The following is a 22,345-nucleotide window of genomic DNA, read 5'->3' on the forward strand; positions in this document are numbered from 1 at the left end:
TATATGATATATTATTTATTATATAAAATAATATTTTATATATATTTATAATTTTTATTATATATATATATAATATTTATAATAAATATTGTAAAATTTTAAAAACTGAAAAATCGATGAATTGAACCGATGGTTAATCGAACCGGTCAATCGGTTTTCCAAAAACCAGTACTACTGGTTCGGTTACAAAATGAGCCCTACAGTTTGTTTAACTGAACCGTGAGCACCCTAATTGGGAGCGTTTGGTTGTTAGTAGAATTGAACTCGAGATGGGTAGGGATCTTCTACCAACATCATACTTCCAACACCGTCCATTTGCATTTATAATTGGAATGGCAACGGGGCGGCTTCGGGGTGGGGATTACATTCCCCATCCCCGACCCCGACCCTGACCCCTAAATCACCCCCCATCTCCGTCCTCGATCCCCGTCGGGGAAAGGAATCCTCCTCTATCCCCGACCCCGATGGGATGAATTCTCCGTTAGGGACCCGAATCCCTGATTGTCACTACAAAATCCAGACTCTTAACCTTAGAACAACTGGAGCAAATGCAAAGAATCAACAGACTCCAAAAGATACGAATAGCCATCAACTCTTGCACCGGAAAAAAGGAAAATAGGAAAAAGAAACAAAGAATTAACAAAGATCCAAAGCACTACCATTCAAATCTTCAGATTATTTGCCGAGAAACCCATTCAAATTTGTCTTATCTGTTGAAAAACCCATTCAGATCTTCTCTCCTTCTACTTCTCCTCCACCTCTTCCTCATCGAGTGGTAGACTAGTGGTCGGCGACGATAGAGGTCTGACGACGTCCGATGTTCAATAGTCGAATGGCGATAGCGATAGCGGTCGGCAAATCGACGATGAAGACAAAGGAAGAAGAAGACTAGGTTCTGGTCCTTCTAGGTTCAGAGTTCTCTCTTTACTGTTAGCTTCTCTGTCGAAGTCTCGAAAACTGGACACTTCAAGTGTTTTTTAAGTTTTAATAAAAAATGAATAATAATATAATATTATATTATTATAATATAAATATTATAAATAGTATGTAGTATTATATATTATATTATATATAATTATATATAGATTAATTGGGGTCGGGTCGGGTCGGGGATTGCATTCCCCATCCCCGTCCTCACCCCTGATTGGGGATTCAAGGATAGCCCCATCCTCGACCCCTCCCCCCCATACTTGACCTTGTCGAGTCAAGGAGCCTGAATACCCATTGGGAACGGGGAAAATTGCCACTCCTAATTCATAGCGGCTGGTTGGGACATGTTGGAAGCATCAGGTTGGTAGCAAATCTAAACTCGAAATGGATAGGGATCTGTTACCAACAAAACTCTTCAAACACTGTCCAATTAGCCATTGCAGCCATGCAGGAAATGTTCAAACACATCCATCGTGCATTGGGAACATCGGCTTATAAATACGGAATACGTTCTCAATCAATGGATATGACTAAGCCCACCATAAAGGTAAGACCTGGTCTCGATCCAACACTGCACATCTCACCATATAACTAAGCCCACCATAAAGGTAAGAGTGTAAGACCCATTATGTATGAGATGGTGTTGGGACGTATTTGATTGGCAGGTGATCCGGATTCGTTTATGATTGGCTTATTAGTCAAGGTCTTCCACCAGTGGCAGTGTCCCTTTTAGTTAATTAAATGAGCCTTGGGCCAATGATCGTTTACGTCTGTCTGATCCTTGTCTTGAGATTGGAGATCAGCTCATCAGATCCCTTGATCTTCTGACAATGTGATGAAAAGATTTCGCTCACCAAAGCGTCCTTCTTCTTCCGATCAGTTGAGTTCACTGATTGACACGTAAAAGAGACAGGAGCGTTGCAGCTGGCAGCTGCTCCACGCTCCTTTTCTCTCTCTCTGAACTTTGGGGGAGGAACGGCGCGATCATCTTCCTGTTGGAGATTTTATGCGAAGAATACCAAAGATAATCTCGCTAAATGTTACAGCAGCAACCTTTCCCAGTCTCTTCGACATGACCATGAGACGAGCGGGTTTATCTCTGCGTGCAATCATCTCTTTGCTCTCGATTTCGTTGATCCTTCATGAGTCTGCGGGCTCGCATTCCCCTGCTTGGATTATTTCCCATGCTAAAGTAAAGCAGGTCTCCTGGAAACCAAGGTAATTTTCTATCTTTTTTATTGCTTTTCTGTTTGCATCTCTTCTGCTAAGCCACATGATTTGCAGAGCTTTTGTCTACGAAGGTTTCCTTACGGACGAAGAATGTGATCATTTGATATCTCTTGTGAGTCTAATTTCTTCTATTCGATTCAAACAAACGATAGTTAATTAGTTTGAAGTGAGACCTGTCCTGGAACTTTCCTGTATTAATTTTCTTCTCTTTTGTCCTTTTTCTAATTGTAAATCGATCCTTTTTCTTGTATCTACTTCCTTCGGCGGTGGGGATGTCAAAGGCGAAACCGGAACTCAAGAGGTCTGCTGTTGCAGATAATGTTTCGGGGAAAAGCAAGCTAAGCGAAGTGCGAACTAGCTCAGGGATGTTTATCAAGAAGGGAAAGGTTGTATCTTGTGTGTCCTTATTCTCGTTCAACTAATTTACTCATATATGAGTCGGAATTTCACCGTTTTAGTTTTGTTACATAAAATTAATGGTTTCTGGCGTTTTAGTTTCACTAAATCTTTCTGACCCCCTTCTTTTTTGTTCTCTTTGTCATCCCATGTTTCTTTTCTTTCTTTTCTTTTTTTTTTTCCTTTCTTTCCATGCTCTGATAATCTCTCTGCAAGTTGCGAATGCTTATTTATTTCTTTTATTTAATGCAATGTTGTTGTTCTTTTTACTTGATAACATTATAAGTTAATAAGCAATGCCATATGTACACAGGATTATCTTTAAAGGAGAAGTTAAACATGTTCAAAGTCCATGGTGTGAGTGATTGGCATTGTACTCCTTTACTAAATCAATGAATGTTACCGTTTCCAATACAAAAATACTGAAATTGAAGCACGGGCAAACTAATGTGCAGTTGAGCACCATGCTCAGCCTTGCCTCCGTCCTTCCAATAGGTCCTGAATAAGGTTCGCAGGCTCTGCAACATGCTGCCTAGCATGATTTCATCCTCAAGCCCCTCTTTGAACCAACCAAGGAAACCGTGTAGATTATGTGATATACCCACCCATAAGTCCTAAATGTCAATTCCAAAGAAAAAGAAAAGGTTGGACACAACATCCACAAGAAACCTATCCCAAATGTAAGCCATGTGGTAGCAAAGCAAGCCAGATATGGTGTAATTGCTCATATATATTTTTCTTAAGACAGTAAAAATGAAAAAGGGTGTCTTGATTGAGTGTGTTGATTTCATCAAGGGCATATTGGGAGAATGATGACTAGCATGAGAACAACCAGAGGAAGACATGACTTGAAACAGGTCCCCATTTAAGATTGATGACCAAGAGATAAAAAATCAACCATTTCTTGACATCAAAGTATGTCCTCCCCCTAATACCTCCACGATATTCTGCCTCTCTTCTTAGAAGGTGAAAAGAAGGTCTAAACAAGATGACTAGAGAATCCAGTGGATGCCACCTCCAACAAAACAAAAAGAAGAAAAACTCAAATGCATGATGCAAAGTGGCAGGAGATTAGTGGGTGGAAATCACATTATTCACTTGCTTTACAATGATGACACACTTGAGGTGAAATGCACCAAAAAGGACTCAATCATATCATAAACCTTTGGGTTCTTTATTTTGTAAGTCTTTGAAGCATCTTGTTTATTAGGTTAGTCGTTCTCTTCTTAACTATCATGAATTGACATGTGATTTGGTTAGGATTGAATCAATTTAAAAAATCAGTATGATAGATGGAAATTTAGCTATGGTCTTCATAGGGAGAACAAAATGATATTCCACTGCCTCAGCACCTTGACTAGAAGTAGAACACCACTTTTTTTTCTTTTTTTTTTCCCATAATTTCCTCTACAAAGTTGCCAATTTTTTGATAAATCCCTTTGCCATGTTCTGTTTTTGTTTTCCTTCTGCCATCTTTTTGTCAAATAGTTCTAGGAAGCATTTTGTGGATTCACAAAATTGGAATACTTGATTGTGGAAGTTTTATATTCTGAATCTGATCAATGATTATTACAGTTTTTTTTTTTTAATGCATGGGCATGGAGCAAGGAATTAGGATTTTTGATGTGAGGTTTGAGCGTTATCAGGTCTCATTATTTAAGGAGAAAATGTGAACCAAAATGAGAAAATAGTGTATAGTTATGCAAAAAAGGATTATATATTAGAAAAAAATATATAGGTGAATTAATCATCACACAAGGAAGGATCATAAAGCAGTAAAAGCTTTCCTTCAAACCCTTATTGGAAATCTGGTACTGTAAATTAAAACCTCAAGTGGGTATTGAAAACCCCAAATATCCATACAGATTAAAAATTACATACCTAGAAATCATAGATTTTTTTTATCAATAACAAAGGATTTCATTAATTAAAGAAATAGGATTACAAAGGGGAGATAACCTCTATTATCTCCCCGACAAAAGAAACATTGCAAAAAATTACAGTTGAGCCCAAAACAAGTCCTCCCTATTCACCCCTTGTTTTGCTAACCCATCAGCTAAGGAATTTGCACATCTCTTAACCCAAGCTACTTTAACTTTCATTTCTTTTGTCAAGCATTTGAACTTTTTCTTCTCATTGTTGTACATCCACAGACCAGTTTTATCCCCCTTTAGCCAATCTATCACTAGCTTAGAATCTCCTTCAATGATCATCTTCCCCAAATTTAAGTTCTTAGCTCTCTGAACACCATCTAACACCGCCAAAGTCTCAACTCTAAGAGAATCTTCCGCTTCAATTGGACCTGAGAACAAAATAGTAATGTTCCCTTTCTCGTCCCTTATAACACCCCCAATACCTGAAGGCCCTAGGTTGCCGATACTACTTCCATCAAAGTTCAATTTATAGAATCTGTTTGGAGGGGGGGGGGACCAAATTGGAACTGAAACCTCTTGAACCGGGGCTGAAAAGGCAATTTCTTTCCATTTTCTTGACAAATCATCTATTGAGACATTGTTGAAAAGATCAATTGATTTAAGCCAATGGAATACCCTGGAACAAATCACCTCCTAAATGGTTTCCTTATTCCTCTCTCTCCCTGAAAAGATTCTGGAATTCCTTTCTTCCCATACAATCCAAACAACAACAGCTTTCACACAATGCCACATTATTCTTCCCCTTTCTTTGGCAATCTGGAGAAGGAAGGAGCAAACAAACCTTTCACATCTTATGGAGGGCCCCACCTACACCCAAACAAAGAAGAAAACCATTCCCATAAACCTTTAACAAATGAACAAGAGATCAGTAAATGGTAGCAATTCTCACCAGCAGCCTTACAAAGACAGCACCATTAAGGAGACAAACAATCTTTGGTCTTTTTCTATGAAGCACATCATAGGTGTTAATTCTTTCTAGGTAAGCTTCCCAACAAAAACAACCAATCCTAGGTGGGATAGGTTTGCTCCACACTTCTTTAACAGAGGAAAAGGTAGAACCCCAAAAGATTCCGGTTGGGTTAGGGTGTTGAAAAAGGAAGAGCAAGTAAACAAACCATGAGGAGTGGGGGTCTAGATTCTTTTATCAGCTTAATGAGGGTCCAACTACACCCCATCAAATACACTCAAGAGAGACAAAGTACTACTTAACTCGTATCCCTAATAGCCCTTCTTAAGCCCAAATCCCAACCAAAACCGGAACTGGAATTGTAAGGAACCTGGAAAGTAGGGATAGGTTGATAGGGTTGCTGGTCGTGTTACAGAAGAAGAGCTGGTTCGAGGGAGCTCACCCTCCTGAAATGGACGAGAGAGAGAGAGAGGAAGAGAAGAGAAGAGAGATGAGAGAAACTCAGAACTATTTCATTCATGCCACTAAATTGATTGCTACAGATATTTATAACTGCTGATAGTGGCTTGTAACCACCCAACAAACTCGCTCAAAACTCTGGACGTGGACGGCGCGTGTAAACAAATCTCAGAGGAGGTGCTGCTCGCCTGAGTCGTGGGGTGTGCTGACCTGGGTCCGAAGTGTCCTGGGCCTGGCTCTCCATAACTGGGCCTGCATCTGGCCGGTCCTAACATAGGCTCATTTTTATAAAGTGACAAAGCAAACACAAAAGGGTACTCATCCCTCAACTGAGAATTCCCCACCCACAGATGTTCCCAAAGTTTAATACCATTCCCTGAGTGCAAGTCATACCTAATCCAAGGCAAGAACAAAGGAAGGATAGCTTGGATGGCTTTTCATGGGGATGCTCTTGTATCCCTTGCTTTGATTCCAGTGTCCTAGCCATTTTCTGCAGTCCTATGAATGCTCACCACTACCTTTGCCCATAACTTTTCTTTCTCATCTGGAAGTTGCTACGACCACTTGCCTAAAAGAGCTAAGTTTTGTTTCTATACATTTCCAACTCCTAAGCCCCCTAACTTCTTGCTCCTACAAACCACTTCCCACCTAACCCTATGATCCTTCCTCCCCAGTTCCCACAGAAAGTCCCTTATTAGTTTCTTCGACTTCCTAGCTATTCCACTGGGAATTTTGAATACTGACAAAAAATAAACAGGCAAGTTATCTAGAGTGGACCTAATTAAAGTAGCCCTTCCTCCCATGAATAGGTAATTTCTTTTCCAAGAGTCAAGTCTCTTTTCTCCACCACCGGGGACCAGGAACTCACTTTCCTAAGGTTATCACCTAGAGGAAGACCTAAGTATTTCATAGGCCAACTAGATATTGCGCACCCCAAAGCATCAGTACACTCAACCATCTCCCCCTCTTCCATATTTACTCCAGCTATGCAACTTTTCTCAAAATTTACCTTTAAATTTGATATTTGCTCAAAAAGTTGCACCACAACTTTGAGATTCCTCACCCACCCCCAATTTCCACCATCACAAAACAGAATTGTATCGTCAACAAACTGTAGATGAGTAAGAGATACTTCTTCCCTACCAATTCTCTATTCTTTTGTTAGACCCCTTGCATTTGCCTTTGAAATCAATCTCCCCAACACCTCTAGTATTAGGGTGAATAGGAAAGGAGGGAGAGGGTCTCCTTGTCTTATACCCCTTAAGGTTAGAAAGAAATCTACTACTGTTCCGTTCACTAGAATAGAATAATGATAAGTCCTCAAACACCCCATTATCCATTTGCCCCATCTACCTCTAAAACCAAAGCACCCCATCACCTCCCTCAAGAAGGACCAATCCACCATATCATATGCTTTTTCTAGGTTGAGCATTCACACCAATCCTTTCCCCCCATACCTCCTCATATCCTCCACACATTCATTAACTATCAGAATTTGATCCACAATTTGCCTCCTCTACACAAAAGTCCCTTGGTTGGGGGAAATGATGGTAGGAAGGACAAGCCTAATCCTGAGAGATAACACCATAGCAATGATTTTGTACAAACTATTTACCATGCTGATTGGTCGAAAATCTCTCAGGTGGGTGGCATCGGATTTTTTGGCACCAAAGCAATGTAAGTGGAGTTCAAGCCTGAATTAATTACTCCTCTCTTGTAGAAATCTTAGAATTCATATCTAACTCATTTTTGTGATGAGAACTCTACTGCATTTAATGTATAAAAATATTATTTACATAAGGGACCTCAAGATGTTGTGCTTGTGCATTATATTTTGCATGAGCCTCTGAATGTTTCCCTAACCCTTGCCTTGAGATGATCCTCAACACATAAGCTTCTCATGCCTTTTAAAACATTGGATTATAAAAGTTGTACCAATAATTTTACCACCTTCCTCAACTCTTCTAGTTTGGAAGTTGGTTAAGTTTTATATAGATGTTGGTTCTTAGATTGATTTCTAATCAGATCTTATAAACTTGCAGCTTTGTTACCAATAAGGGGAACACCTTTTTCTGTGTTTATAGTTATCTTGTCTCTACTTAGAACACTGGAATTCAAGTATAAGTGATGGGATTAAGTTGTTGGGTGGAGATGCATGAGCAATTATCATCTAAAGTAATGGAGTTTATGATTTATGACCCCAACTTCTTATGTATTTTATTATCTTGTTGCTATAGTTCCAGCTTATTTTATGTTTTCTGAAAACTTTCACTTTATATTATATACAATTTGGTAAATTACACCAAAAAACTCCCATTACACCCCAAAAACCACAATCCAAACCCAACTAAAAAAACCTCAAAACAATGCACAACCAGACCCAGAATGATGCAAACCCAATCTTGAACATAACCCCTAAACTACCAAACCTGACAAAAACATGCAGAACTCTCCAGCCCAGCAACCAAGACTAGACAGTCATCCAAAAGACTAAGACCCCCTTCCCACTACAAAAACACTTCGCCCAATCACTCCCTGTTTCCGATGGTTGAAACTGGAATCTCTTTAATTTTCTTCAATACTTTCTTAGTCTTCTTAGCCCTCTTGTTAAGGCCAACCCCAAATAATCCTCCCTTCAATATAGAAAAAATCTTTGAAACTGGAACATTCTGATTGATTTTTCGGTGTTCGAATCTTCTTACTATTTTAGGAAGAAAAACGGTATTCCTCTTTTTATCATTTATCCCTTCTAACTCTAATACCGTATTCTTCTCAAAAACTTGCTCTGCTTCCACCTCATTTCAGAACATCCCCATCAAATTCTTCTTCCAGTTATATAGATTATATAAGCTTCCAAATTGTAGGGTATTATTTGTTGGAATGCCACTTGTTCAGTTCATATCATCATGTTAGAACATTCAACACTTTGTATTTATCTCAATTCTGTCACTTTTCACTAGAGTAATTCCTTAGCATCTTTGGAAAAAAAAATATTGGTTTTCTATTTTTTTTGGTTGGGGAAGGGGGGAGGAGTAATTTGGGAATCCTGTTCCTCTTTAAATTGGGTGCATTGCTAGTTAATAGTCAAAAAGAATTCTTGGGAAACCAAAAATATGTTGTGCAGAAGTGTGGCTGTGGGGATTGATATTAGTGGCACCAAAAGAAAGAGAAAGTATGCGCAAGGATCTTGCATGGTTCAGCGGGATACCAACAATCCACCAGCAAAAATTGTCAAAATAATTCACCAATGTATGAGGTTACAATGAATCCCAAATGCGAACAAGCCAAAAATTTCCAAAGAAATATTTATCGAAAAAAAAAAAAAATCCAAAGAAACATACTCTGAAAAGCCACTGTCTTACCAAGGGACATACTCTTCTGAGTTCTGACACCAATCTCATTAAAGGATCTGATAGGAATTGATCAGCACCCTTGAAGACTTATTCTAGAAAGAAGGCCTTACAACAGGTCCTGATATGGCATAATGATGGTACTTGGGATTTGGACTGAATTGAACACCAAGGGTATTTTTGTCATTTGACAATTTTTTGTAGGGTCCAATAATAGGGTTTGATTGTCTATTTATAGTTTGTTTATGTTTAAAATTTTAGAGTCATTGTATAACTAGGATTAGAGTTATTGAGTCTTCTTTGAATGAAGTATAAGCTATGACAACTTAGTTTGAGTCCTTACTAGGATTATTGAGTCTAACATATAGACTCCTAAAATTATTATGAGTTTAGAGTCTAAATATGTATAGGCTATAGACATTTTACACAGAGCAATGAAGTTTATTGAATTTTTTTCAGCTAATGCTAACTATGGTGAGTGACTCCCATGCCCTAAAGTGATTCTAGGCACCCTGTGACTGATTCTAGGTATTTTCTCTCTTCTTTCTCCCTACTCTCTCTTATTCCTTCAAGAAGCCATTACATCCATCAACAGCCATAGAATTTTGATCAAAGAAGACCATTCAACATTTTCTAAGGACTAGAACTGAGTTGGTCCTACATCAGTTTGGCATCAGAGCCAAGGTTATAGGCTGTTATCATCATGGCTACACATAGTGGCAAGCAGTACAGGGGTCGGCTGATTGATACACAGAAATTCATTGATTTTCACCCTTTGCAAGAGAGTTGAAACTATTGAAGCACAAGTAAAAGAACTTCAAGAAGCTAAAGAAGAAGAAATCCACCAAGAAGCACCCGTAATCAATGAAAGGGATGGAAGACGAAACAAGGGATCTGTCCATGAAGATGGTATTGCTGAATATAAAGAATCCGTTAATCTTAGAGGGCGACAAAGAGCTGCAAACTACACAAGAGTACTAGTGTACCACTTGCACAAGCTAATCGAGCCCGAAATACCCATCTTTTTCATGTTGGTTATGCAGATGATATAACCAAGAAGGTAAAGGTGGATGTTTCTAATTTCAATGGAGATTTAGGTTCTCAATCTTTTTCAGATTGGTTGGTTGCACTGGAGGAATATTTTGATTTGTATGACATGATTGATAATTGGAGGATCAGATTTGCACATATGAAGTTTGGTGGTCAAGATAAAGTATGGTGGAAAAGCATGGAGCGAAGATTGGAGGAGGAGATGGTCCTATTTCTACATGGTCAGAAATGAAGAAACATTTGAGGGACAAGTACCTCCCAATGGACATCCAAGATGAGTTATATGAGGAATTGACTAACCTCAAGCAAGGTATGTAATTTGTAGTTGAATACGTGCGTAAATTTGATGAATTATCTATTAGATGTGATACTACTGAAAGTGAGAGGCAAAAGTTGGCTCGATTCAAGAATGGACAAAGGGCTGAAATCAAGAAAGAGATGGTAACTGCTCGAGTCTTTGACTTGGAGGATGCCTACCAAGTTGCTATCAAAATTGAGAAGAGTTTAAAACAAACAATTACAAGGCAATTTCTATCACAAGTTGGGGAGTATGCAGCTCGTAAGCAAGCTGATGGGGGAAAGATTTCTAGGCTGGCATATTCTAATGCCATCTCTAATAAACCTAGTGGGTCTAGACCTTATCAAGGGGCTGACTATAAGAGTAGATCGGTTGCTAGTGGTGTTACTCAGGAAAAAACAGCTTGATACTAGTTGCTTTAGATGTGGAAGAAAGGGCCATATGGCTTACCAATGTTCTACCAAAAGTCTTAATATCATTTATGAAAACGGCATTGAAGCGGTAGATGACCTAGGTGATGACTTAGCTGAAGAAGAGGATTATTCCTTCACTAATAATGATGCTTTAGATGAAAACAACAACTTGTTGGTGTAGTTCGGCATATTCTTGCATCCTTGAAGGAAGAAATCAAGGAAGATTGGCTTCGTACAGTAATATTTCAAACTATAGTGAGTAGTGGAGACAAACGTTGTAAGCTTATCATAGACAGTGAGAGTAGTATGAATGTGGTTTCTAAAGGCACTATGGATCGACTAAAGCTGACACCAAAACCACATCCACAACCATATAAGATTGTTTGGGTTGACAAGTCAACAATTCTAGTAACTAAATGAGCCCTCATTACTATTTCTTATGGTAGTTATTCTGATTCTATTTGGTGTGACATTGTTCTTATGAATGTTACACACATATTGCTTGGAAGGCCTTGGTTGTATGATAGGGATATCTACCATTGTGGAAGGGAGAACACCTATCACTTCCTATTTAATGGGAAGAAAGTTATCATGAAGCCAATGTCATTGAAAGTTGTTCCACCTATCACTTCTTATTTACACACATTGCTTTATTTAAGCAACCAGATGTTGTTCCACCTATTGAAATGCCTAAAGAACTGGTCCAAGTGTTGGATGAGTTATCAAGTTTGGCACTAGAAGAGCTACCTAATGAGTTACCTCCCATGAGAGATGTTAACAGCTGTTATTTTTTCCTATGTATAGTACTGCAGGGGTACTATTGTACTTTTTCTCCTTTTTATTTTGTTGTTGTCGCCCTAGTATATATATTAAAAAGCTGCGCCGCCAGCAGTAATCTTTTTGCTTTCAGTTCTCTCTTCTCTCTTCTACTCTCTCTTTTCTCTCTTCTTTCATTCTTCTCTCCTGCATAACATGGTATTAGAGCAGGACTACCAGATTTGAAAGGAGAAGTCAAGCGAACAGTCTTTTTTCTTCTTCGCACCAGATTTCTAGATCTGCTGTTAGGCTGATTGAAGATCTCACACATTGAAGTAACCTTTCTCTCTCTCTTTTACCTTTTTTTTTTCTGGTCGTGTGCCAGGGCAAAACCTGTACTAGGTCTGCTGATTGGATGTGAGGTGATCAACACCTCCTTTTTTGTGGGGTCGACTGATCCCTGTGAAACTGTAGGTCGTGAGGACCTTTTTTATGTGCTGCAACAACAGCTTTTATGGTGAACTGTGGGCCAGAAAGTGACCAGTACCTCTTGTGTGTTGCAATAGTAGCTTTTATGGTGAACTGAAGGTCAGAAAGTGACCAGTACTTGCTGTAACAGTAGTCCTGTTGATGCGTATGTCAAGAGATGACCTGTATGCACTGTGGCAACACTTGTGTTGAACTTGTAAGTCAAGGGATGACTTGTTAGTGCTGTAACCTGTAACAGCACTTTAAGGTTGTGTACACCATTTAAGAGTTGTTTTTGAATCTGAAATCATGAGTGGTGAAGATTCTGCTACATCCGGTGTTTCCTCAATGCTGAATGGAATGAGTGGGGGTGTGGACCTATCCTTTCCCATGGCTGTTATCCCTCTTGATGGTTTAAATTATTTAGAGTGGTCAAGAGGGATCAAGTTGTACATCACTGCAAGGGTCATGTTTTGGCTGAATATGACAGATGAGTGGTCAAGAGGGATCAAGCACCACATTCTGGGAGTGCTGAATATGACGGATGGAACTAGGAAAACAACATGGTCATGTCTTGGCTTTTAGTTTCTATGCAACTTCAAATAAGAAGGAATTTCATGTGGGCTGAAACGACAAATGAGATATGGGAACAGGCAAAATCAACATATTCGGAACTGCGACACTATGCAAAAATCTACCAACTACAGGCAGAATCGTCTACTTGTAAACAGGGGGAGAGGTGTCTATCTGTGTAGTACTCAGACTTGACCTCTATCTGGAAGGAGTTAGATCATTATCAGAGTGTGGACTGGAAGTGTGATGAAGATGCAAAACTGTACAAAAAACTCGTCTCCCAGCAGAGAGTGTTTGCTTTCTTACATGGTTTGAGCCCTACATATGAATCTATTAGGGTCCAAATCCTAGGTAGCAAGGATCTTCCATCAATTCAGGAAGTTTATGCTCTTGTACAATCAGAAGAAAGTAGAAGGAATTTGATGAACAGTTCTGGAGGAGATGCAATTGTGTTGGCAGCGAAAGGGAGTGTTACTACCGGTGGAGGAAATACTTCTAGGAAGGGAGATCTTTAGAAAAAGATGGATGACAAGGACAAATTGTGGTGTACTCACTGCTAGAAACCCCGACATACCCGAGACACATGCTGGGATCTTCATGGGAAGCCGAAATGGGCTCAAGATCTGAATAAGAAGCAAGGTTCAGATATGAATAAAAAGTCAGGACAACAAGGTATAAGAAAACACACTATGGCAAACATGGTTACTTAGGAGAATCAGCCCCCCGTTCATACTGTGACTCAGACACATTCATCTAGATCTGACCCAAGGGAGGATATTATAAATTCCTTCTGTGACCATTTAGCGCTCTATGGTAGAGCAATTCGTCAGATGGATGTTCCTCCCTCAACTTCATTTGCGTCTACATCAGGTAACTCTGCCATAGCTTTCCATGTTGGTTCTCATAACCCTGACACTCCCTGGATCATTGATTCTAGAGCGTCAAAACACGACTGGTACATCCTCTTACTTTCAAGCCTATCACCTTCTTTCTGGAAGAAACAAGGTGAGACTATCTGATGGATCATATACTACCATAGCTGGTCAAGGAACCATTTCTCTCCCTCTCGGCCTTACCCTCTCTGATGCTTTACATGTTCCGAAATTTCCTATTAATTTGTTCTCTGTTAATAGTATTACTAATTCCTTAAACTGTTCAGTGACCTTTTTCCCTATTGTGTGATCCAGGATTTGGCCTCGGGGAGAACGATTGATAGAGGGTGTATGGTTAATGGACTTTACATGTTGAAGAATAAGGCCATTCTTCAAGTCACAGAGTCTAAGAGTCAGTCCTGTAAGGTTTGGGAACATGCATGTGATGCATTAGGGATCTTGCTGTTTCAAGGAGATGGCGATTCTTTCTCTCAGCCACCCCATTTTGTTGTGGGGTGTAGGTACACGAGGTCTGATGTATAATGTCGTGTTGGTCCAAGTATTCCTGAAATGATGAGGATAAATATTCGCAGCCATTATCAGAACGAAAAACTTTGATGTGGGTACCAAATTGGTTACGAATTTCAGCATAAAATTTTTGGAAAATGGTAAACAATTCACTTCTTTCTTTCATTAAATAGAGCCACGTCATCCTTGAAAAATCATCCACAAAAATGACAAAATATCTGTATCCATTATATGACATTACTTTATAAGGACCCCAAACATCTGAATGAACTAAAGAAAAAGGACTCGGCACACGGTTATCAACCCTAGAACTAAATGGAACACGATGGTGTTTCCCAAACTGACACGACTCACAATCCAAAACAGAAAGCTGACTCAAGGATGGAACCAAGGACTTCAAGACTTTGAGCGACGGATGACCAAATCGGCAGTGCCACTGGAGAGGAGAAAGAGATGACTGGAGAGCTGTTGAAGTTCTACCACCACCACCATCAAGATAATACAGTCCACCTGCTTCATGCCCTCCACCAATCTTCATCCCCGTCTTGAGATCCTGAAAGACACAGAAGGATAAAAGGTAATGGAGCAGTTAAGTGATTTGGTCAGCTTACTAACAGACATAAGGTTAAAAGGCAATTTAGGAACATACAGAATTGATGAGAGGGATACAAGATCTATGTCAACATTACCAACACCACAAATTGAGGATGTGGAACCATTAGCAAGGGTGACAGATTGTGATGTTGAGCAATGAGATAAGGAGGAAAACACACCTGGAGTTCCAGTCATGTGATCGGAGGATCCAAAGTCAATGATCCAGGGATTGGGTGTAGATGCCAGACAAGCCATACCTGAGTGAGCAAAAGTCGCCGTGTTCTGTTGTGATTGGATAAACCTCTCGTATTCATCACGGGGAACACTCACCATCTCCTTCATGGGACCATCTGTGGATGTAGGAGGCAACTGGTCAGATGAATGATTCTCCTGTTTAAAGTTGGAACTTGAGTCACCGGTCGTGGCATGATTGGCCCAGGTTGAGGGAGGACCATGTAAATCATAACAATAGTTGATGGTATGTCCATCCATACCACAATGAGTGCACTTCCTCGGGCCTGAGCTACGTCCTCTACCACGTGCTCCCCCTGAATCTCTGCTCCCAGTACGACCACCACCACGATTATAAGTAGACCCACCATTGCCACTTCGGCCATATGCAGAACCACTACCAACACCACGGCCAGACTGAGCTCCCCGAGCTCCACCTCTACCACCACGGCCTCTCGATGCAGCAAAGGCAGATCTATCTGAGATATTAGAGTTCTCAGTAGATCCGATAGAAATCCTCCGAAGTTGAGAAAATGCCTCTTCTAGGGACGGTTCATATCCAGACTGAGCTCCCCGAGCTCCACCTCTACCATCATGGCCAGACTGGTTCATATTCAGACTTTAGTCCCACCAAAAATCTAGTCACATCAAGCTACTCTCTCTGTTGTTGCTGAATCTTGACATCAGAAGTGAGAGGATGATAGACATTTAACTCATTACGTATGTTCCTCATGTTAGCATAGTACTCCTCAAGACTCTGATTGCCCTGTTGCAGATTTAAGTACTCTTGATAAAGCTGATAAACTCTGGTTGTATTGTCCTTCCCCGAATACAATTTTTTTGCATGGTCCCAGACGTCTTTGGTAGTATCAAGGAACATGAAGTTCACACTAATCCTGGGTTCCATACTGTTCCACAACCATGTGATGATCTGAGCGTCCCCTTGCTCCCAATCTTCATACTCGTGAGAGTCAGAGGAGGTTTTCTCCTCTCTGATATGTTTTACTTTCTTCTTTGCCTTTAGAAAGACTTCAACGGATTTAGCCCAAGGCACATAATTCTCTCCATTTAACTTAATGGAGGTCATCTGAACATTCAGGTAGTCTGTAGGCACCATCACACTAGGTTTATAATCATTACTGTCTCCCATTATGTTATCACCAATTTTGCACACTTGCTGAATTCTATTATCACTGAGATCTGCACACTACACACCACTAGGTCACACCTGTCACACTGATTGCAGCACTAATTGTTGCTGGAATGTGTGCTCTTTACACCACAAACCCTGCTCCTACAACTACCTGAAATCTCACCACTATATGATCATATCTCTTCCTTCAACATGCACAAAAAAACCAGCATAAACCCTAGCACTTACTGGCCGAAACACTAGCAAATGGTCTGAAACACACCTCTTATTTAATCCATAAAGATATCAAGAACTGAAATCTCTTACCTTATCGCTGAAGTAACACCCATGCGAGCAGGAGAGTAGTCCACACACAACAGCCGCTTCACACACAATAGCCACACACAGTTCGACCCTCTATTCTTCCTCTACTAGGAGAGGGCGATCTCAGAAATCACAACAACCGACCACATACGACCTGACTGGAGGCATAGAGACCCCCAAGGGAAGAGGGCGATCACTCCTTTTCAGCCCTTTCCCTTATCTCCAGTCGAACACAGAAAAAAAAAAGAGGAAAACCCTAGATAGGGTGCACAGAGAATGAACCCTAGGCAAGCAGAAATCTAGGCAGAAATAACCTGCTCTGATACCATGTTAGAATTCAGGTCTGCTTTTGAGTTCGGCCTGACTGAGTTCAGTTATGTAGAAGAAGAAAGAGTGATAGAGAAAGAGAGAAAGAGAGAAAGAGAGAAGAGAGAATTCTGGTTCGAACTGAAAGAGTCAACCTAACTTCTCCTAGTCGGCCAGTAAGTATTTATATTATTATTAAAACATAACTGAAAAGACCTATGTGCCCTTACTTAAGTTAAGAGCACATGTTTCAACACAATATTACAGATCAGCAACATCAATCAAGGTATAAAGACAGAAATACCCCTACGCTAACACCCTCCACTCCCTTTTGGTTTCAGATCTGGTCTGGTTTGGGTTCAAGATTGATCATTGAAAATGCAGTTTTCTAAAATAGGGAATGTGATTCCCACGTGGGAGAGAGAACTTTTTGAAATTTCGCCCAACCTTCCTGCAGGGTTCGGCCATCCATATGATGGATCTCTCATCCCTTCACAACGTTGATGACTTAACTCCTTATCATGGACATGTGGATTCTTTTTAAGACTCCTAGACCTAAGTTGCCAACTATTGCAGCTCCAAATGACATTCCCGAGGGTGTTTTAGATGAATAAATAATATCTACTGCTATGGGAGGGTATCGGAAATTCCTTGTCAAGTGGAAAGGCAAGCCTATGCCTAAGTGTTCTTAGATAACTGTTGAAGACTTTTGTCATTTCAACCCAGATCTTTATGAAAGGTACCATGCTTTTAATTCGCTCCGGGTCGAGTTCTTTGAAGCTAGAGAGAGATGATAGGAATCGATAGCGCCCTTGAAGACTTATTCTAGAAAGAAGAAGGCCTTACAACAGGTCTTGATATGGCATAGTGATGGTACCTGAATTGAACACCTAGGGTATTTTTGCCATTTGGAAAATTTTCTGTAGGGTCCAATAATAGGGTTTGATTGTCTATTTATAGTTTGTTTATGTTTAAAATTTCAGAGTCATTGCATTAGTAGGATTAGAGTTATTGAGTCTTCTTTGAATGAAGTAAGATATGACAATTTAGTTTGAGTCCTACTAGGATTATTGAGTCTAACAGTTTGACTCCTAGGACTATTATGAGTCTAACAGCTTGACTCCTAGAATTATAATGGTGAGTGATTCCCATGCCCTAGAGTGATTCTAGGTACCCTGTAAGTGATTCCAGGTATTTTCTCTCTTCTTTCTCTCCCTATTTTTTCTCTTATTCTTTCAAGAAGCCATTACAGCCATCAACAGCCATAAAATTCTGATCAAAGAAGACCATTCAACATTCTCTAAGGACTAGAACTGAGCTGGTCCCACATCAGGATCCTAAAGCAAAAGTTAAGAATTTGAAACATGGATACAAATTGTGTAGAACCCTCAAAACCTGCATCGGAGAAAACACTGTTCAGAATCTGGAAAACTCTAGCATCCCAAAAGTCCATTGAAAACTAAAATTCACTCTCCAAAAAATTCCCAAATGTACAAGGACCTTTTTCCTTGTATTCCAAGGAAGCATCAACAGATATGGGTTGGTGTATAGGCACACTAAATACATGATCTAAATTGATGAATGACAAAAGTGTCTCATTTTCATCTTTAAGCTGTTTTTATTCATTAAGTATGAAAAAAGTTGGCTTATAGACAAAATGGGGTGGTGACATACATGTACCAATATCTGAACATCATTGTTGGGAATGGGACTGCTTAATCTTGTGAAATTGATTTGTATGACACGCTTGATGGTGGAAATATTGCTTTAGTGTAAACATACTATGTCTGGCATGAGAAGGCAAATATATATATATATATATATATATATATATATAGTGTTAGTGTTTTGTGAATTAAATATTGAACCTATCAGGAACATAAAATATTAGGGTAGGAGTGTGCTAGCACAAAAACTAATAACTGATTCAAATCTTGGTTACCAACTTATTAGGAGTTAAACGGCTATGATTAATCTATGGTCTTTATCCTCGTTATCTATGCCATGATTTTTGTAATTTCCAGTGCATATATTAGCATCCTTATGTGGCTTCCTTTCTCACTTCTTGCTCCTCACCAACATGCTTCCTTATTCCTAGATATGAAGCACATCTAATAAAGTGGCCTTCCTCATTCTCAGGGTAGCTGAACATGAATTTCATTACAAATGCTCTCTATAACTTTTGAAGTTCTTGACTGTCTTTGTTTCCCAGAAAATGGTGAAGACATACAAGTACTGCGATATGAGAATGGGCAAAAGTATGATCCACACTATGATTACTTTGTTGATAAGGTTAATATTGCTAGGGGCGGGCACCGCATTGCCACTGTACTTTTGTATCTCACTGATGTGACAAAAGGTGGTGAAACAGTGTTTCCCTCAGCAGAGGTTGGTTAAAGCATTCTCAAATTTTGTTTCTATTCCAACTGCAGGGGCTGTTTATTCTATTACTGTTTAATATTTGTTTATGGAGTTTCTTACCAGTGTTAGATGCTAAAATTGTCATTTGTGGATGCCTTTTTCCAAGTACTGTTTGCTGGTTTGTCCTATGATGCATCCTACCACATGGATGCTGGTATTAAGGTTATACCTTCAATGACAAAAGTGCTGGAGTTGCATTTATCATAGTTCTGATTTTCTGATTGTGAGCCAACTATTGCAATTATGAACCATGTTCACTGGGATTAGAACAACTCAAGACCGAAAAGCATGTCATTCAGGGTGCTGCATGGGCATGTGGTATATTTAGAATATTGCCATTACCAAAATATATTTTAACGAATAAAAGGAAATTACCCATTGTTGGTCCCAGCTATCCAGGGTCTTGGGAAAGGTGAAGTTAAATGTTTAAATGTTACGAAGTTTCATTTAGTCTGGGAAGATAATTGTTAAAAAAGTGATACTTGGCTTAAAAAAAAAAAAAACATAGATGCATGGTATCAGCATACTCTTATGCGTCCACATAGGTACCTACCTATACACAGTTTTCTGGACATACATCACTTCGGTAAAAAAAGTAAAAGATTTTGTTTATCCATTAAATTAGATTTAATAAAATAATATAATGAAGCCATGAATTAGAATAATAAATAAATCAACTTGAGGAGCTCAAAGGGACAAACCTGGAATTTTTTCTTTTCCTTTTTGTTCTGTTAGGGAAGTTCTTTGACTGTGCAAGGATTCTTATCATTTCTTTAGTCATTTATTTTTCCAGTAAAACATTCTAAGTGGCATTTAATTTTTAAATAACTCCCCTATAAATAATAGAACTCGGGACACTACTTTTTATGGCACCTGCTAGGGCTGTTCATCAAACTGACCAACCCAGCCCAACTCGACCCGAGTTGGTTGTTTTTTAATATTTTCGGTTGGCTTCAGTTCAGTACTTTCCCAACCCGGCCAAGTTGGGTCAGTTTCAGTTTGGCCATTTGTGAACCGACCAAAACCGAATCGACCCAACCATATATATATATATATATATTAATATTAATATTTTATATTTTAAATATAATTTTTTAATACGGGAACGTGGGAAAATTCCCATATTTCCTAGTTTAAACTATTTTATATTGCAAATTTAACATAATTTTTCAATAATATCGCTGTAATTTTTAAAAGTTAAATTTAAATTTTTAAGTTTAAATTTTTTGAACCGATCGACCAACTGAAAACCAACCCAAACCAATACAACCCAAGTTGACCGGTCAGTTTTGAGCAAGGTTTTTAAAACTGAACCAGACAACGAACCGTTCAGGGGTCCAGTTCCCAGGTCAAATGGTCTAACCGTTCGAGCCGAACAAACAACCCATTCTGACAAAAATTTAAAAAATGGCCAAAAACCGTTGCATGGTTCGAACGGTTCGACCACCCGGGTCAGCGGTTTGCTGACCAAATCAACGGTTTTTGGCCAAAAGACGGTTCTGGGGTAAAACGGAACTGGTCAGGTGACCGGTTCCTGGTTTTTCCGGTCCGACCGTCTAGTTTTGAAAACATTGGTTTTGGGTGACCAACTCCCAAACCGACCAGGTTGATTCAATTGGCCAAACACCTTGCAACTGAACTGAACCAACCCATGAACACCCCTAGCACCTGCCTAGATCCAGATGAAGTGTCAAGTGTCCCAGACAATGCAGTTGTCCTCTCTGATTACAAAGTGATGTATAAATGGTCTCCTGGAAAGTATATCTCCCCTTATTTGTACTTAATTATTCTGTTTGATTAATGAAAGTTTTGTTATTGATCAAATAAAAAAAACGTCTTCAGGAAAAGACACTGGCTTTTCTCTTCTATATTACTTGCACTTTGATCAGCTTTTCAGCATACTTCACACATGGTGCAAAGTATAGCTAGCTGGAAACCATTTCCAGGGTTGTTATTGTCGTGTGTTCAAAAGAAAATCTTCTCACTGTTTAATGATTTAATAGGAGCCTCCACATAGATCGCCTGCAGTAGATGGTGACTTGTCAGATTGTGCAAAGAAGGGAGTAGCCGGTGAGTTCCTGGTGCAGATTTTAATTGTTTTCATGTACTTAATACTTCTACATTCTTCAGTAGTGTTAATGTGATGATCTTTTTGGCCAACCTGATATGTATCAGTAAAACCATACAGAGGAGATGCTCTTCTCTTCTTCAGTCTCCACCCAGATGCTACCCCAGACCAGAGTAGCCTTCATGCCGGTTGCCCAGTAATTGAAGGTGAGAAATGGTCTGCAACCAAGTGGATACATGTAGACTCATTTGACAAGAACTTGGCAGCTGATTCTGGATGTAAGGATCAGAATGAGAGTTGTGAGAGGTGGGCTGCTCTTGGGGAATGCACGAAGAACCCATCGTATATGGTAGGAACTCCAGACCTCCCAGGTTACTGTAGGAGGAGTTGTAAGGTGTGTTAAGATCTATTATGGTTCCTGTAGAAAATATCCTATGGCCACAGGTTGATCCTATCTTATATAGCCAGACAATGTTGTATTAATCAGTCTTTGTTGTAAGAATTTTACTTTTTTTTTTCCTGCTAAGTTATTCTTTGACTAGTCCTTCGCCTCTTTTTCTGTATTTGAGTCGTTCAGTTATTTGAGAAAGTGGAAAAATATTCAATAGATGAATTAAAAAAATTTTCCTTGCATCAGTTTCAATTAGTGTTGGATTACAAGTTTACATCCATAATATCAACAAATTCTAAATGTAATAGCCAATTTGTTATTTGATTCAGCAGGGCCTTAGGGGCCTAATTGTTTACAAAACTCTGATTTAACAACTTGCTCAGAAGGGTGTCTTTTGATGGTATTACCGTGTGTGTTTCCCCACCTCTTTATAGAGATGGATTCCATGAGAACAAAATTTTCAAGCCTTATTGATGAACATCACTAGATTCATCAATTAGGGTATCCACCTTTTTTTGGCAGGTTCAGAGCTCAGAGGCTGGCCGAGGTCATTATCCACTGCCACTGACCTTGGTGGGACCATTAATGGATTCACACTTGACGCTTACATCACAAAAGGCTAATTTGTTGTGCATGTTTGGATTTCACATGGGTTTCTTCCACTGTCAAATTCAACCCCGTGAGGGTTGGTATACTTTCTTTACCCATCGAACC

At 39.4% G+C, this 22,345-nt stretch overlaps 1 protein-coding gene across 1 annotated transcript; it reads left to right on the plus strand.

The window, feature by feature from the left end:
* The first annotated feature begins 1,595 nt into the window (after positions 1-1,595).
* On the plus strand, positions 1,596-21,876 carry LOC148867295 (putative prolyl 4-hydroxylase 4). The gene is made up of 9 exons (XM_088976475.1): positions 1,596-2,148; positions 2,215-2,272; positions 2,442-2,579; positions 9,989-10,180; positions 10,267-10,477; positions 10,582-10,925; positions 18,912-19,139; positions 21,176-21,242; positions 21,348-21,876. Exons 1-9 carry the CDS (start codon positions 1,937-1,939, stop codon positions 21,641-21,643), a joined length of 1,746 nt encoding a protein of 581 aa, XP_088832601.1. The 5' UTR covers positions 1,596-1,936; the 3' UTR covers positions 21,644-21,876.
* The last annotated feature ends 469 nt before the right edge of the window (positions 21,877-22,345 follow it).

Source organism: Nelumbo lutea, chromosome 3 (assembly GCF_056320005.1).
Source record: "Nelumbo lutea isolate HS-2025 chromosome 3, American lotus-T2T, whole genome shotgun sequence".
Lineage (NCBI taxonomy): Eukaryota > Viridiplantae > Streptophyta > Magnoliopsida > Proteales > Nelumbonaceae > Nelumbo > Nelumbo lutea.